A 17577-nucleotide genomic window follows, 5' to 3' on the forward strand; every position below is an offset into this window, starting at 1 on the left:
TAGCAGATGCTTTTAATCATTCAAGGATTCAAACGCTTTTGCCCCTCGTATCGATAGTATCGCGGTACATAGATTTTGTGATAATCGATACATTTATAAGACAATTCATCAACGAACATCACAATATCTGTGTTAACTGCTATTTCATAACGTGGTTTGGCAGAAACCTTTGCAGGGCTCTCAAGTTTTGAACAGAGTTCAGAGTGAGATTTTGGCGGCGGCGGGGGGGGGACGGGGTCTGATCTGATAAATGACATCAATTTGTACAAAAAAAGAAAAGAAATCACACACACACACAGTCTCAGCGTCAATGGATATGGTCTTCTCCCACGTCGACCAGTCTGTAGTCACTTCGAGATGTGAATGATCAATTCAAATAATCTGTCCTCTTCTGTGTAGCGAGCATCTGAAACAATAGCTCCAGTCAGCCCGTGTCGTTGGAATCAGAACGTTGTTTGTTGTAGCGGGGATATCAAAATGTTACCCGGATACAGCAATGCTATTATTTTCTGATTGGCTGTTCGGTAGCTATATTTTTTTTATTTGATTAGCTGGTGCGAACTCTAGGGGAACCAGAGGGAACTCACTTGATTCTCTACCTGTTTTATTTTTAAAAATAGCGGCGCAACTTGGTGGGCGCCCCTGGTAATTTCTCTGCGTGAGAAATACAAGGTGTGGCGTGTGAGCGTGTGAACGGGTTGAAATGCGTGTGTCTCACGCCCAATGCGTGAGACTTGAGAGCCCTGCCTTTGTTTTCCACAACACTGTACAGGCGAAGGTCCTTGCAAATAAACCCAGCGATAGACTTGGTAATAGTCATAGCCCTCTGGGAGTTAAAGTGAAGCCTTGTTTTGAAATATAATCATTCCAGACTTTAGATGTCGTATTTGGTTTTCCCCGCTTTTTCAGCCATTCATCTTCTTAATTGGTATAACATCACAACATGCTGATAGAACATCGACATGCTAGAAACACATACCCATGACCACACAGCCCCAAACACGAACATGTCCCAAAACGAAAGTATTTACAAAAGTCTCTCTCACCAGTAGCCTATGGCAAACGAGAATAGTGAATCCAAATCACAAATTATAAATATTTATTGATCGTTAAACTGTTGTTTATTATATTGAGTGGGTACTTTAAAACTTCAAGTTTCATGTTATGAAAAAACATGCTGCGTTCGTAAATTCACTCCGGAAATCTGATCAGCAGTCATGGAATACCTCTAGTCCAATCAAATTACTTGGTCCCTTTATGGTGTTGAGCCCAGTGTGCCCACAGGCGCTCTCAGAGCGAATAGACTGGCTTGCGTACCCCTTTACCTCGCTTCTACCCTGCTGCTACGCTGCTTCTATAACATCAGGATCAGATGCAGGGTGAGGGAATACGATGGGTGGGGATGAGAGACAACGTTTCCCCAAAAAACTTGCACACTTATTCCTCGCGTGCCATTGGTTAAGCTGCCGCCAAAAAAAGCCCTACTATCCACTAGACCAGGAGTATCCTCCATTATATCCCCTCATGTCCTCTCTTATATCCCCTCATGTCCTCCATTATATCCCCTCATGTCCTCCGTTATATCCCCTCATGTCCTCTATTATATCCCCTCATGTCCTCTCTTATATCCCCTCATGTCTTCCATTATATACCCCCATGTCCTCCATTATATCCCCTCATGTCCTCCATTATATCCCCTCATGTCCTCCATTATATCCCCTCATGTCCTCCATTATATCCCCTCATGTCCTCTCTTATATCCCCTCATGTCCTCCATTATATCCCCTCATGTCCTCTCTTATATCCCCTCATGTCCTCTCTTATATCCCCTCATGTCCTCCATTATATCCCCTCATGTCCTCTCTTATATCCCCTCATGTCCTCCATTATATCCCCTCATGTCCTCCATTATATCCCCTCATGTCCTCCATTATATCCCCTCATGTCTTCCCTTATATCCCCTCATGTCTTCCCTTATATCCCCTCATGTCCTCCATTATATCCCCTCATGTCCTCTCGTATATCCCCTCATGTCCTCCCTTATATCCCCTCATGTCCTCCCTTATATCCCCTCATGTCTTCCCTTGTCTTTCGTCGGTTTGTTGTTAGTTTGTTAGTTGTGTGTACTTTGACTTCCGTGTATAATTTTGTTTTGGAAATTAAGCAACTCTTTGCAATAGGACAGACAAGACGGGTGAGTGTGGAATGTGTCCGTTTCTTTTTATCGGCACGCCATTGCCAATAACATTGGCTAGCCGCTAACGCTACTAGGTTGCCTGTGTCAGTGTTGTTTGCTGAGAACCGGCTCGGGTTCACAATTCAATTTCAATTCAATTCAATTCAATTCAATTCAACTTTATTCGCCATGTGCAGTGCACTAGGAACATGATTTGGTATTCAACCATACTAAACAAGCTACAGTACATACAACAACAAGACGACAACACGACAATACTCAAGACAAAATATACAGTACCAATATGAATGAATGAATGAATGAATGAATGGTCTTTATTGTCATTGCTATAGTACAGGTACCAAACAACGACATTTGGGAGGGGTGGCTCCCCTGGTGCTAGGAAAGAAAAAAAAAAGAAAAAAAACAAGAAGGGAAAGGAGCTGGTTTACATAAATAAAGGTATTCACTATACTATACTGTACAGATAAAACACTGTGCTGTACTCTATGCTATGCTATACCTATTCTAACATTTCCTATTTCTCTGCAACCTTATGTACCCTAGGGTTTTCATATTGCACATAGTGTTATTGCACATTCATTTAAAGTGTCGCAGTTTGCAGGCTTGAAATGTACACATTTGTGCCTCAGCACTACACCTGATTTTTCAATCCAGCAGCTGCCATCAATCCGTCCAGACTGTCCAGGGCCCAGAACCTAGGTCTTTGCTGTGTTCAGGGCCTGGATGGCCCTGGGGTAGAAGCTGAGCTTCAGTCTGTTTGTCCTTGCGGCCATGGTCCTGTACCGCCTGTTCGAGGGCAGCCGGGCAAAGTGTTCGTACCCAGGGTGGGATGGGTCTCTGGAGATCTTGGAGGCCTTCCTGAGGCAGCGTGTGTTGTACAGCTCTTCCAGAGAGGGGAGGGTGGCGCCGGTGATCTTCTGGGCTGTTCTCACGACTCTCTGTAGCGCATTTCTCTCTGCGGCTGTGCAGCTGGAGAACCAGTTGCAGATGCAGTAGGTGAGGATGCTCTCCACTGCGCCACCAGTATCTCCTGCTTGTTGTGGTCCTTCCTGAGGACTCTCAGGAAGAAGAGCCGCTGTTGTGCCTTCTTGATGATGGCTGCTGTGTTGTTCTTCCAGGACAGGTCATCCTGTATGTGCACCCCCAGGAATCGGAGGGTTGAGACTCTCTCCACGCTCTCTCCGTCGATGAGCAGGGGCTGGACCTCAGATTTTTTCCTCCTGAAGTCCACGATGATTTCCTGGGTCTTTGACTGGTTCAGCAGCAGGTTGTTAACCTTGCACAGCTTGCTCAGCTGCTCTACCTCATCCCTGTACGCCGCCTCGTCCCCCCCCGAGATGCAGCCCACCACGGTGGTGTCGTCTGCAAACTTTATGATGGAGTTGCTGGGGTGGACGGGGGTGAAGTCGTAGGTGTAGAGGTTGTAGAGGATGGGGCTTAGCACGCAGCCCTGGGGGGACCCAGTGCTGAGTCTGAGGGCTGTGGAGGTGTGGGAGCCCACCCGCACCCTCTAGGGGCGGTCGGACAGGAAGTCCTTGATCCATGCACATATAGAGTGTGATAGTCCCAGGTCTAGTAGTTTGGTCACTAGCCTGTCTGGAAGGATGGTGTTGAAGGCAGAGCTGAAGTCCACAAAGAGCAGTCTCGCGTAGCTGTTTCCCCTCTCCAGGTGGGATAGAGTGGAGTGGAGAGTCGTCGCGATGGCGTCCTCTGTGGACCTGTGGATTAGGGCTGCAACTAACGATTATTTTGGTAGTCGACTAATCTGTCGATTATTTTTCCGATTAGTCGTGTGGCTTTTCGCTGCGCGTAAATGCCGACGCAGAAGCATAAATCCGGCTTAACTAGCTATCTAACCTAACGTTACGCCAAGCTACAGCTGCTCACAGAGCTAGTTGATTGGCTAGCTAGCATTGCTGGCTAGACTACAGACAGCTCACGTTAGTAGGCTACGCTTGGCGCTGTTTATCTTACAGACAGCTCGCTGGTGGACTCAACATAATTGAAATAGCATTCACTTATCAAGCATCATTCATGATCATCCACCATGACTACCTGGTATTTTAATAGCGACCACCCCTCACTTCATTTCATCTCGCGTTCTCCTGGCTTCAACATGGAAAACCCCTGCTACGTAACGTTACATACAAGCGCCTCTGTCTGTCACACGCGTGCCACAGGGCAAATAAATTAATAGCACAAACGCTCATAGCATGTACAGCCCTGTCCATGAGACGTTGTTTTTCCAACATGTAACAGTAAAGCTAACATAAACATTACGACCCTAACAATATAACGTTAGCCAGTTGGCTAACAACGTTAGCTAAAACTTACCCAGCTGATTCTTGCATGGCTCCCGTTAAAAACTTTTTATTTTTATTATATATGATTAGTCGACACTAAAATTCCACGTCGACGAGTTTTTATGATCGACGTCGTCGATTATGTCGACTAATCGTTGCAGCCCTACTGTGGATATGAGTGGATATTATGAATAAATACTGTAAATACTGTACAACTAAGTGCAAGAACGAAGCCACGGCGCAGTGGAGAGCATCCTCACCTACGGCATCTCCAACTGGTTCCACAGCTGCACAACAGCGGAGAGAAACGCGCTACAGAGTCGTGAGAACAGCACAGAAGATCACCGGCGCCCCCCTCCCCTCTCTGGAGGAGCTGTACAACACACGCTGTCTCAGGAGGGCCTCCAAGATCTCCAGGGACCCGACCCACCCTGGGCACGTACACTTTGTCAAGCTGCCCTCCAACAGGAGGTACAGGACCCCGGCCGCTAAGACAAACAGACTGAAGGACTGCTTCTACCACAGGGACGTCAAGGCCCTGAACACAGAAAAGGCCTAAGTTCTGGGCCCAGGACAGTCCGGACGGATTGTATGGCAGCTAGTGCTGAGGCACAAACATGTACATTTTCAAGCCTGCAAACTGTGACACTTTAAAATAATGTGAAAAAATACTTTTGTGCAATATGACAACCCTAGTTGACTATCTGTGCAGTATAGTACAGTGGATTGTGTACATAGCCTTTATTGATGTAAACCAGCTCCTTACCTTCTTGTGATTTTATGCTTTTATGCTTTTTCTAAAATGTGTTTTTTTCCCCTTTCCTAACACCAGGGGAGCCACCCCTCCTAAATTTCGTTGTTTGGTACCTGTACTGTAGCAATGACAAATAAAGTCCATTCCATTCCAAGAACATGTAAAGTGCAAGGTATAATGATCAGCTGTTATTGAGAAGGGCTCTGGCTTTGGGGAAAAAACTGTTCAAGTGTCTTGATGTTTTTGTCCTGGTGGCCCTGTAGCGCTGTCCAGAAGGGAGTAATGTAAACAAGCTGTGAGCTGGATGTGAGGGGTCAGCCACAATCTTGCGTGCTCTCTTCAGTGATCTGGACCTAAGGTCTGTGATGGGAGGCAGGGGGCAGCCGATGATCTGCTCAGCTGTCCGTACGACTCTTTGTAGCTTGGCCTTGGATCAGGCAGACGCAGAGTCGTACCAGACAGTGATGGAAGATGTTAGGATGCTCTCTATGACGGCCCTGTAGAACTGGACCAGGATGTGACGACTGATGTGGAGTCTCTTCAGCTGACGGAGGAAGAACAAGCGCTGCTGGCCTTTTTTAACTAAATGGGTGATGTTGTTATCCCATTTTAGTTTGTTGGAGATGGTAGTGCCCAGAAACTTGAATTCATCCATTATTGTGACAGGGGAGTTATTGATGACCAGTGGAGAGTGAGTTGGGGCCTTTTTCCGAAAGTCCCTAATCACCTCCACTGTCTTGGAGTTCCAGGTTATTGGCTGCAGACGAGGACACCAGGCGGCCGACCTCCCTCCGGTAGGCAGTCTCGTCATTGTCACTGATGAGACCAACCATGGTGGTGTCATCTGCAGGGGCGGCGCTAGGGGGTGGCTACTGGGGCTCAAGCCCCGGATGTTTTCTGAAAAGCCCCGAATGTTTTACTTAAAAAAATAATAAAAAAAATAAAATAAAAATAGCTCGTGAGTAACGTGCAGTACCAGAGTCCAACAGAGAGGCAGCAGCTGCGCGACATTAGCCTGCATACTGCGTAGCCTACCCTGCCCTGAAGAAGATGTGATCTCAACCAAATAACATATTAAAAGTCTTAGTCTTAATATTTATTGGATCAAGGTAAATTCAGGGATCGACAATGTGGGTTTTTGTGCCAGGCGCAACACAGCCAGTTAATAGGATAAAAAAATCAACTAATAGATATCACCATGAAACTTCACCAGTTAATCACTTACATTAAGACTAAATTTTTTTGTATTACAAGTTTTCTGAAATATTATGTTTAAATATGCAAATTAGGCATTATCTAATTAAATATGTGCTAATTTGCATAACATTCAAAATCTGAAATCTGAACATTGGATAAAGCCAGGTTAAAAATTATTGTTTCATCTTGTTGTCATATTAGAGTCAAGGTCCTCTATAACATTTTGCCATGTTTTTAGGAGTAAATGTTACATAAATCAGGCTATGAATGATATATTAACAAACCCCTCTATAGCAGACCTCGGAATGTAGATAGGAATACAACTGGAAAGTTTGGTGTATGCAAGTGCTACTGAAGTGGAGATTTCTGGCTCAGAGTATGAGAAAAAAAACTATTTTTGAGAAAATGGCCATTACCCCCTTGGGGGTACCCTTAACCCACAATGATATAGTTTTATTTTATTTTATTTTATAGTTTTATTTTATTTTATTCAAACAAAGTCAATCAAATTAGTTTATAACACATGTATTATCATTGACATTTCTGAACATACAGAAATGTTAATGTTTTTCCATGAAAACCATGTTGCATATCATATACAGATTAAACCCTTAAATGAGAAATAAACCATATAAACCTATAAACCTATTAAAAACTGTTTTTAGACCAAGCTTGAAATATGCCTTTACTGTAGGCCTACATGTAACCTTCACTCCATGTCCTCATCCAAATGTTGTGCCGACATATTCGCGCATACACCTCTGCATTCTGAACAGGCTACAGAGCAATCAAGTCCTTGACAACGGCATTTGCAGCACATAGTGCCACAACCTGACTTGCAATTACAGCGCACAAGCTCCAACAAGTATTGAGGAGCAAGGTCCTGGTCGGAATGGATGGGAATGAGGCATGAGTCTTGGATCCTCCAGCCCCATTCCTCTGGTGGTAGCGAGTTTCCCATCCATTCCTGAACCTGATGGTACACTCTGAAGCTGTGAAGCATGGCAGACGACCATGTTGGTGGCAAGTTGCAAGGGTGGATAGCCGTTTTGCTGTCAGTCACTTTAGTATAGAAACTTTTCAGCCTGAGGTCATTGAGAGAATCCGTTTCGGCACCTTTGTAGATTAGTATTAGTATATTGGTATATTAGTTCATTGCCCTTTCCCCTGCAGCAGCAATTTCTTCCTTGGTAGCAGATTGTTTTTGAAAAATGCTGGCCTGTACTCTGAATGAGTCGTTTTCGCTAACCAGACACAGAGATACCCCTTTCCCAACCCCAAAGAGTCTGGATGTTGTATCACAGCCAAGCATGGCATGCGCGAATAAGATGTTGTTGCAAACAACCTGTAACTTGATGATCAATATGGACAACTTCTTCTTTGTTCAGTTTGACTGTGGATTTGGAAACCAGTGATTAGGTGCTGAAGGTGTTCATACCCGGCAAACGGATTTTGTGACTCCAACAATTGAAGTATTTTGATAGTGTCAGCGTTGTCTCGTGCCTGTCTTGATGCAGAAAGGTCCTTGTGCTGTTCACTAGTTTCATAGTTTACCCCTGTCACTTCTTTCATTGCATTGTTGATTTCAGATGTTGCAGGGTTGGAAAGAACCCAGACCAAACGTTGTGTTTCAGACATACTCCTTCCCTGTGTCAGTCCTCCGGTTGTTTTCATACTTCGCACGAGGGCTTGTTCTATTACAAGGTCGGGGGATAGTCCGGCCCAGTATTCATTTGATCTACGAACAACTTGCAGACCATCTTCCTGAAATCGTTTGTAAACTTGGGGATATGTGTCTTCTAGTTGGTGCATTTTCTGGAGGTATATGGTCAATGATTTTACATACAAGTTATGTCCGGAGGCAGCCTTGAATGGCATCATGTCTGTCAGGGTATCAAGGTGCTGATCCCAATTTCCAGTTCTCTCCGATCCAATGAATGCACAGACTAGGTCGATCATCTCCATGTACTGTAGCCACAATGCTGCTGCCGGTCATCTACCATGGTTGTCTTCTCTGCCCCCAAACGCTGAGCTATGATCTGGAGTAGTGCACTTGCATTTGTCCCGGTTGCGGTGGCAGCCATAACACTGTCATACAGATCTGAGGCTTCTGCTTTTTCAGATCCAGATAACGTTTATTGCCATTATGCTTGACACATGTAGGAATTTGCTTTGGCATTTACAGAAGGTGCATTTATGCTTTTTTCACATATACATGAACAAAACAAGTACAAATACAAATGCAAAGACAGGCAAAAACAGGACAACACAGGACAGACAGTGCATGAATAGTGCTGTATATAAAGTGCAGTGCAGAGTTATTCAAGGTCCAGTGCATGTTATGTCCTGGGCAGACTTGGAGGCGGGGGGGAGGGGAAAGCCAGAGTCATTTAGCAGCCTGGCGGCTGAGGGGAAGAAACTGAGCCTGTGGCGGGCCTTTAATGTCTTAGGCAGCCGCAACCTTCTTCCAGAGGGAAGCAGGGTGAGGAGGCCGTGGCCGGGGTGGAAGGGGTCTGCCATGATCTGCCATGATCTTCCTTGCCCTCCTCAGAGCCCTGGTGTCATGCAGGGAGTTGAGGGAGGGCAAGGGACAGCCGATCACCCTCTCTGCTGAACGTATCACCCGCTGCAACTTGGCCTTGTCCTTGGTCGTTGCAGCAGGGAACCAGGTGATGATGGAGTGGGTGAGGATGGACTCTATGATGGCCGTGTAAAACTGGATCATCATGGACCTCGGCAGCCTGAATTTCCTCATCTGCCGGAGGAAGAATATCCTCTTCTGGGCCTTCTTCGTGAGGGCCTCGGTGTTCGGCTCCCACTTGAGGTCCCGGGAGATGGTCATGCCTAGAAAGCGGCATGACTCCACGGAGGCCACCGGGGTACCTCCCAGCGTGATGCTAGTTCCGCTGGTACTTTGGCATGGTCTGTGGATTCTCCATCTGGCTGATCAGAAACTGTGTCCTCGCTGTCATCAGCAACGGTACCATCTTGAGTCAACTCTGACACATCCTCTGAGTCCACAGCATAGTTTGCTTTGTTTGGGACAGGCAGTTTGACATGAAAAGTTTTCGCTGCCAGTAGGGTGTTCAGTGCTTCATCAACCAGGAAATGACCTCGTATGGCCCTGGCAACTGCTTTTCCTTCGAGCATTTTGGGCACCGTATTTGGTGTGTACACTAAGCCCCCAGACTTCTGTACATATGGAACAATGTTAATGCGTCCGACATCTGTTAGGTCCTTTGCTGTCAACTTGATACGTGGAATGATGGAAGCGTGTTCAATTCTGCGGGTGATGCATACAATAATTCCCATGCCATAGAACATTCCATGGCCATCAATTGTTCAGATATTATGGTCAGCATTATCAGCAACATATTGCATGAAGTGCCCAGGTGTGAATCCATGTACCTCAAGTTTCTCAGCTACTGCAGCACTTCAGCCAAACCCAAGGTGATACAGACTGTCAACTAGACATTTTGATTTTGAGAAATGTCTAACATCTGTGTTTGAACTACTTACCAATGACAGACTGGGAGTGGTGTTTTCATTGTGTATTTTTATTGAAATTACATCAATGATGCATCAAGTTGTGTTTACAGTGATATATTGTGGGGGACCAATAATATAATTCACAGGATGGGGGTGGGGCGTGACACATGATAAGGAACATTTGTGACGCAAGCCAGTCTAGGGATAAACTAGTCACATAAAATTAAAGTGAAACTTATTGTGTCAACAATATTTGGTTTTCTTTTTTTTTTCCTCATAACACTCAACTTTAAGTTTTAAAGTACCCACTCAATATAGGCCTAATAAAGTTTAACGATCACTAAATACTTATAACGTGTGGATTTAATTCACTGTTCTCCTCTGCCTTAGGCTACTGGTAAGGGAGACTTGACTTGTGAACATAAGGCCAATGCACACAGCGGCGATTTTGTCGCACCGCCGAATTCAATTCCATTGTTTTGAATGAGACAATGCACACGGCGTGCGATGCGATTTTGTCACACGACAACATTCGATTCTCCATTCACACCCACACACTTCGATGGTGTGAATTGAGAATCAAATGTTGTCTTGCGACAAAATCGCACGCCGTGTGCATTGGCCTATACTCTCTTTTTTGTTTGTGTTCAAAAGCAAGGACTGTGTGATCATCTAATTATGTGTAGTTATGTGTTTTTAGCATGTTGATGTTCTCTCAGCATGTTGTGATGTTATAAAAATGCAGTTAGATGTTCGTAGCTATGTGCCATTCTTAGCCGCTAGCTGTTAGCAGCGTTTGTTGTGACTTTTCTCCCATTCTGTGTTTGAGGTGTACCAACATTCAAATACTTGTGTCGTCTTCAACTTCTGTCCGATTTCAATGTATGACACATCATTTGAAAGCTTACAATCTGTAGCTTCAGAATATGTAAAAAACTGAGAGTTTATGTAGGCAACTGATTGATGAAAACATTGTCTGGCGTCACATTTGGCAAATAAGTGGGTGTTGGGGTAGTTGTACCCCTAATACAGGTATAAGACTTAAGAATATCCTCTGAAAAAGTGTTTTATTGGAAAGATTGACCCCCAAAACATAGGAAAAGACACCAAATATGTTGGATAGGTATACATAGGCCCTCCAATATTAACACCATTTTACCCAGATGGCGTCACTCTAAAACATTGTTTAATCTCTTTTGACCTTGAAAAAAGTATGATCCAATACATTAATCAAGTAAGACTTTTAATATATGATGCAGGAGGGTATTAGGAACAATAAAAACTATGAAACATTACTATTGCAATTTCTCCTGGGTTGGTCCTTTTTTTGAGTTAGATTGACTGGACTATAAGGTTATTGTAGTCTGTATACATGGGGTGTGCTTGGGGATGATAGTCAATTGTCTACAGTGGGCTTGGTCATGAGCCTGATCGCCTGGGGGAAGTAGCTGTTTGTTACTCTCTGAGTTTTGGCCCTGAGGCTCCGGAAGAGGCTTCACCTTTTGGACGGCATCGGTTCAAACAGGCTGTGGTTGGGGTCTAACAGGCTGTGGTTGGGGTGGCTGGGGTCTTTGATGATCCTCCAGGCTTTGCATACGTTTGTCGTATATATCCTGGATGGAGGGAAACTTACATCCAGTGATGCGCTCGGCTGCCCGCCCACCCTCTGTAGCGCTCTGTGGTTGAGGGCAGGTCAGTTGCCGTGCCAGGCAGTGATGCACCCAGTCAGGATGCTCTCGGTTGTGCCTCTGTAGAAGGACCGCAGGGTCTTGGACCCCATGACAAACGTCTTTAACCACCTGAGGTGAAAGAGGCGCTGATGTGCCTTTTTCACCACCTGTTTGGTATGCATGTCCCAGGTGAGGTCATCAGGGATGATGTTTGGTATGCACGTCCCAGGTGAGGTCATCGGAGATGATGTTTGGTATGCACGTCCCAGGTGAGGTCATCAGATATATGGATGCCAAGGAACTTAAAACTGCTGACCCTCTCTACGGCTGACCCGTTGATGGTGATGGGGTCCTGTTGACCCGTTGATGGTGATGGGGTCCTGTTCCTGACCTTTCCTCCTGAAGTCCACCAGCAGCTCCTTGGTCTTGTCAGTGTTGAGAGAGAGGTAGTTCTCCTGGCTGTACTGAGCCAGGCGGTCCACCTCTCTCCTGTAGACCGTCTCGTCGTTGTCGGTGAACAGGCGGCCAATCACTGTCGTGTCATCAGCGAATTTAATCACTGAGGTAGAGCCATGTGTGGCCACGCAGTCGTGGGTGTTGAGGCGTAGAGGAGATGACTCAGGACACAGCCCTGGGGGGCACCTGTGTTGAGGGTCAGAGGGGCGAAGGTCCCCATTCTCACCACCTGGCTGGGTGTTATCAGCCCTGAAGGCTAGCATCCTGGGTGTGGTGGTATTAATGTGTTATTAATGTGTTATTAATGTGTTATTAATCAGTCATCTTTTTATTTCATAGTTATTTTACCCTCTAAAGTGGCTAGCCACCTCTGCTCTAAGATGTTTTCTCTCTTACACTTGTGTAATGTGACGTAACAATAAACCTGAAACTTGACTGATGTGTGTGTGTGTGTGTGTGTGTGTGTGTGTGTGTGTGTGTGTGTGTCCAGATCACACCAGGCAGCAAGGCAGCGCAGGGCAGCCTGGTGCAGGGGGACGTGATCGTGGCCATCGAGGGGGTGGGCACAGAGGGGATGACCCACCTGGAGGCCCAGAACAAGATCAAGTCTGCCAGCTTCAACCTGGCACTCACCATGCAGAGGTACACACACACACACACACACACACACACACACACACACACACACACTCACACACACACATTTTAGTATCTTTATTTGCGTTCACATTACAAATTCTTGAACACAAACATGAATAGATGCATCAGCATAGGACACTCGGTTGCTCAATGTGTTTCAGTCTGAATCTAAGACAGGTAACACCTTCTCCTCCATATGTGCCGGCTGCCAATTATTGCAAATATTGAGCAGAATTTTGCCAGGGCCTTCGCTTTAGGCTTAGGAATTCCTGCTGTCTGCAAACCCCTGACAACTAGTCTGTGGACACTTCCAAGGCTTCCAAATATAAACTCAAGCAGTTTACATCTGTAACCAAGCTGTTCAATTACATCCTTGAGTGGTTGGTACTTCACAACCTTGGAAAGAAATGCCTCCTCTAAATTACAGTCGAACGCACAGCTTACTTCCAAGATGGTCACATCTCTACTGTCCTCATCGACAACAACAATATCCGGTGTATTAGCAGAGACACTTGAGAAAATATCAGAACTATCTCCTCATCTACTGCATGGTTCTTGAATCTGGAGTGTGAATCAGAATGATCAGCAGTAGGGAGGCAAGCTAGCTTTCCCTGCAGTTTTAAACCAGTCCAGTGTTGTTGCTGCCTTTGTGTCAAGACGAGGTGCCTCCGTGTGTGATCTGGTGACAACTGATGTTCTGTGTCAACGATGGTAGCCCTTACTGAGGTTGAGCAGTCAGCTACTATATCCTCAGACACTGTTACGGTGCCTGAGTCAGACCTCACCCAGTCCAGGGAAACTCCAGTCCTCACACAGAGGTCATTGAGGTCAGGCCAATCTGACCAGACCCCAAAGCCAGCGGAGTGGGTGTCCCTCTTCAAATTCGGCTTCCTCTTGAAGCCCAGGAGGCTGGGCTCGCCCTCTCTTGCCAGGGGAACTTTGCGGCGTTCCATGTCCAGAAACAGGGAGGACCTCGCAAGCTGCCTGACGGTCTTGTCATTGCTGTTCAGCATGTTCAACAAGTGTGAGAGGCGTGTGGCGTTACATATCCATTCCACGTTTGGAACCCCAAACCCTCCCTTCTGTTTAGGCTGAACAATTATGTCTCTTGTGGTATGAGAGTTCAGTCCAAACCACTTCCTCACACTCACACAGACACACAGACACACACACACACACACACACACACACACACACACACACACACACACACACACACACACAGTATGTGTATGAAATTACAGCTTGTGTCAGGGAAACACGTTTTCTCGCCATTTTGGTTCTTTTGCAGGTCAAAGCGGCCAGTCCCGGTTCCCATGGCAATACCAAGCCTCAACTCCCCCATACCCATGATCCCTCACCAGAAGGTACGCAGGGAGACCTATCTCCTACCTCCTACCTCCTATCTCCTCTCCTACCTCCTATCTCCTAACTCCTATCTCCTATCTCCTCTCCTACCTCCTATCTCCTATCTCCTTCCTCCTATCTCCTATCTCCTATCTCCTCTCCTACCTCCTATCTCCTCTCCTACCTCCTATCTCGTCTCCTGCCTCCTATCTCCTATCTCCTCTCCTACATCCTATCTCCTATCTCCTTCCTCCTATCTCCTATCTCCTATCTCCTCTCCTACCTCCTATCTCGTCTCCTGCCTCCTATCTCCTATCTCCTCTCCTACATCCTATCTCCTATCTCCTTCCTCCTATCTCCTGTCTCCTTCCTCCTATCTCCTATCTCCTACCTCCTATCTCCTATCTCCTTCCTTCTATCTTCTATCTCCTCTCCTACCTCCTATTTCCTATCTCCTATCTCCTATCTCCTACCTCCCATTTCCTATCTCCTATCTCCTCTCCTACATCCTATCTCCTATCTCCTTCCTCCTATCTCCTGTCTCCTTCCTCCTATCTCCTATCTCCTACCTCCTATCTCCTATCTCCTACCTCCTATCTCCTATCTCCTCTCCTACCTCCTATCTCCTATCTCCTTCCTCCTATCTCCTATCTACTACATCCTACCTCCTATTTCCTATCTCCTATCTCCTATCTCCTACCTCCTATCTCCTATCTCCTATTTCCTATCTCCTACCTCCTATCTCCTACCTCCTACCTCCTATCTCCTACATCCTTCCTCCTATCTCCTATCTCGTCTCCTACCTCCTATCTCCTCTCCTACCTCCTATCTCCTTCCTCCTATCTCCTACATCCTACCTCCTATTTCCTATCTCCTATCTCCTATCTCCTACCTCCTATCTCCTATCTCCTATTTCCTATCTCCTACCTCCTATCTCCTATCTCCTATTTCCTATCTCCTACCTCATATCTCCTATCTCCTCTCCTACCTCCTATCTCCTTCCTCCTATCTCCTACATCCTACCTCCTATTTCCTATCTCCTATCTCCTATCTCCTACCTCCTATCTCCTATCTCCTATTTCCTATCTCCTACCTCCTATCTCCTATATCCTGTCTCCTACCTCTTATCTCCTACCTCCTACCTCCTACCTCCTACCTCCTATCTCCTACCTCCTACGTCCTATCTCCTACCGCCTATCTCCTATCTCCTATCTCTTACCTCCTATCTCCTCTCTCCTACCTCCTATCTCCTATCTCCTACCTCCTATCTCCTATCTCCTGTCTCCTATCTCTTATCTCCTACCTTCTATCTCCTATCTCCTAGCTCCTAGCTCCTATCTCCTACCTCCTACCTTCTACCTCCTATCTCCTAGCTCCTAGCTCCAGAGCTCTGCTCTGCTCTGCTAGCCAATCAGAAACCCTCCTGGGACAGAAGGCGGGAAAGAGTCTCGGAACATTCAGGTTTAGAACATTCAGGTTTAGAACGTTCAGGTTTAGAACGTTCAGGTTTAGAACGTTCAGGTTTGGAACGTTCAGGTTTACAACATTCAGGTTTAGAACATTCAGGTTTAAAACGTTCAGGTTTAGAACGTTCAGGTTTACAACGTTCAGGTTTAGAACGTTCAGGTTTACAACGTTCAGGTTTACAAACTTCAGGTTTACAACGTTCAGGTTTAGAATGTTCAGGTTTACAACATTCAGGTTTAGAACGTTCAGGTTTAGAACGTTCAGGTTTAGAACATTCAGGTTTAGAACGTTCAGGTTTAGAACGTTCAGGTTTAGCGTCAGGGGTGTATTCTTAAGGCTCTCTCAAAGTCGGACGTACTGTGAGCGGACTGGACTCCGCACGGACTGTCCGCTGACGTTTGAGGTTTCATAGTCGAGCGTACGTCGAGTGTACCACCGTGTACCAATTTCCTACATTTCTCATGCCAGTTTACTACATTTCCCATAATCAGGGTTTGAGTTATAAGCTGAGCTTTGTGGGGGTCTCCAAAATTACAGTGTGAAATGTTCTCATGCACACGCGCGAATCATGTCCACACAGCGATTGACTTACACGTTGTAATTAGCCATAGGCTACTAATTTCACCACATCAACAGCACCACATGAAACAACAGCTATAAGCGATAGTCACATGTATCTCGGCCTATATTTTTTTGGTTTATGCTATACAGAAGGAGCGAAAAATACCTTTATGGAGAAGGTACCTGGTCATGTTCAACTATGTCAAAAAACACATTGTCCACATCTCCATTTCCAGTGACATCGCAACTGATATAAATAATCATGTATGCTCGTCCATGAATTGTGCTTTCTTCTAATGTTATGCTAATACGGGAATCAAGTGATTTGACATTAGAAATGAATTTCTTATTCATCTCTTGTGCAATGTGCTCTACAATCTGGGCATATCAATGATCGGATCGGTGAGTAGGGCCGACTGTCGCGCCATTCATCTCATTAACTTTCATAATTGGATTCAGTTTTGTATAAGGCATCCTTTCTTTAGCGACAGTATAGGCTGCCCTGAACGAACTGTCTCCTATACATAGGGCTACTGGAGCTGAGTTCTGCTACTTTCTTCGGAAGCACTTGCTTATGTTTTCAACAGCTCGTTTATGAGCAAGACTGTCGTGGTGTTTATAAATATTTTTCCGCAACTGCTTTTGAACGGGGCTACTCAGCCCCATTGATCCAGGCATCCGACAAATGCACTCCCAACTTTCTCTCAGAAGTAGAGTCTTTGCCTCCTTACAGACAAGGCATTCAAGGCTGTTGCACAATATTGTACTGCGCCCCCTAGTCTTGGTAGTAAAGTGCAGACAGCCAAAGGCCTACTGTCATCCTCAACGAAACAAGGGATGAGGAAGGGGAGTTCATCATGTTAGTGAGGACATGCAAAGTATTGATGAGCTGCAACGTTTGCAGGGAAAGTGCTATACAAATAAAGGTTATTATTATTATTATGATGATGATGATGATTATTATTATTATTGCCAGGGGGGTTGTCATGGTGATTGCCTGGGGATAGCACCTGTTCTGGGGGTCTCTTTAAAAGGCCCTGGATAAGGTACAGGTTCCCCCTGATCTAACTGTAAACACCCCCGATATATCTGCTCTCTCTCTCTCTCTCTTTCTCTCTGTCTGTCTCTCTCTCTGTCTCTCTCTTTGTCTCTCTCTCTGTCTCTCTCTCTCTCTCTCTCTCTCTGTCTCTCTCTCTCTCTCAATTCAATTTTAAAGGGCTTTATTGGCATGGGAAACATACATTTACATTGCCAAAGCGTGTGAAGTGTGAACATACAAAACAAAAACAATGTACATACAATTATTCTAGAATAGGGTTAGCTTGCACATTGCTGTACCTCACCCAGCAGATATGGTAGCCTTTCGACATTGGTCAAGTCCTCAAAGTCTCCCTGGGTGTTGGTGATCAGTGGGAAGTATGTGTCCCTGATGTCCTTGTACAGCTGGCAGGTACTTAAAAAGTGCAGCTCTGTTTCCACCTGGTTTAGTGTGCA

The 17577-nt window shown here is 45.6% G+C and overlaps 1 protein-coding gene across 1 annotated transcript in view; it reads left to right on the plus strand.

The window, feature by feature from the left end:
* Positions 1-17577, plus strand: part of ldb3a (LIM domain binding 3a) — a gene marked incomplete at both ends in the record, with an annotated part of 145563 nt that overhangs the window by 47610 nt on the left and 80376 nt on the right. The window contains 2 exons of the mRNA XM_080523011.1: positions 12560-12711; positions 14000-14075. Of these exons, the coding sequence (XP_080379137.1) occupies positions 12560-12711; positions 14000-14075 (228 nt within the window). The remainder of the gene's footprint in view (positions 1-12559; positions 12712-13999; positions 14076-17577) is intronic.

The sequence above is a fragment of the Nansenia antarctica genome, assembly GCF_963989245.1.
Source record: "Nansenia antarctica genome assembly, chromosome: 2".
In the NCBI taxonomy this organism is placed as follows: domain Eukaryota; kingdom Metazoa; phylum Chordata; class Actinopteri; order Argentiniformes; family Microstomatidae; genus Nansenia; species Nansenia antarctica.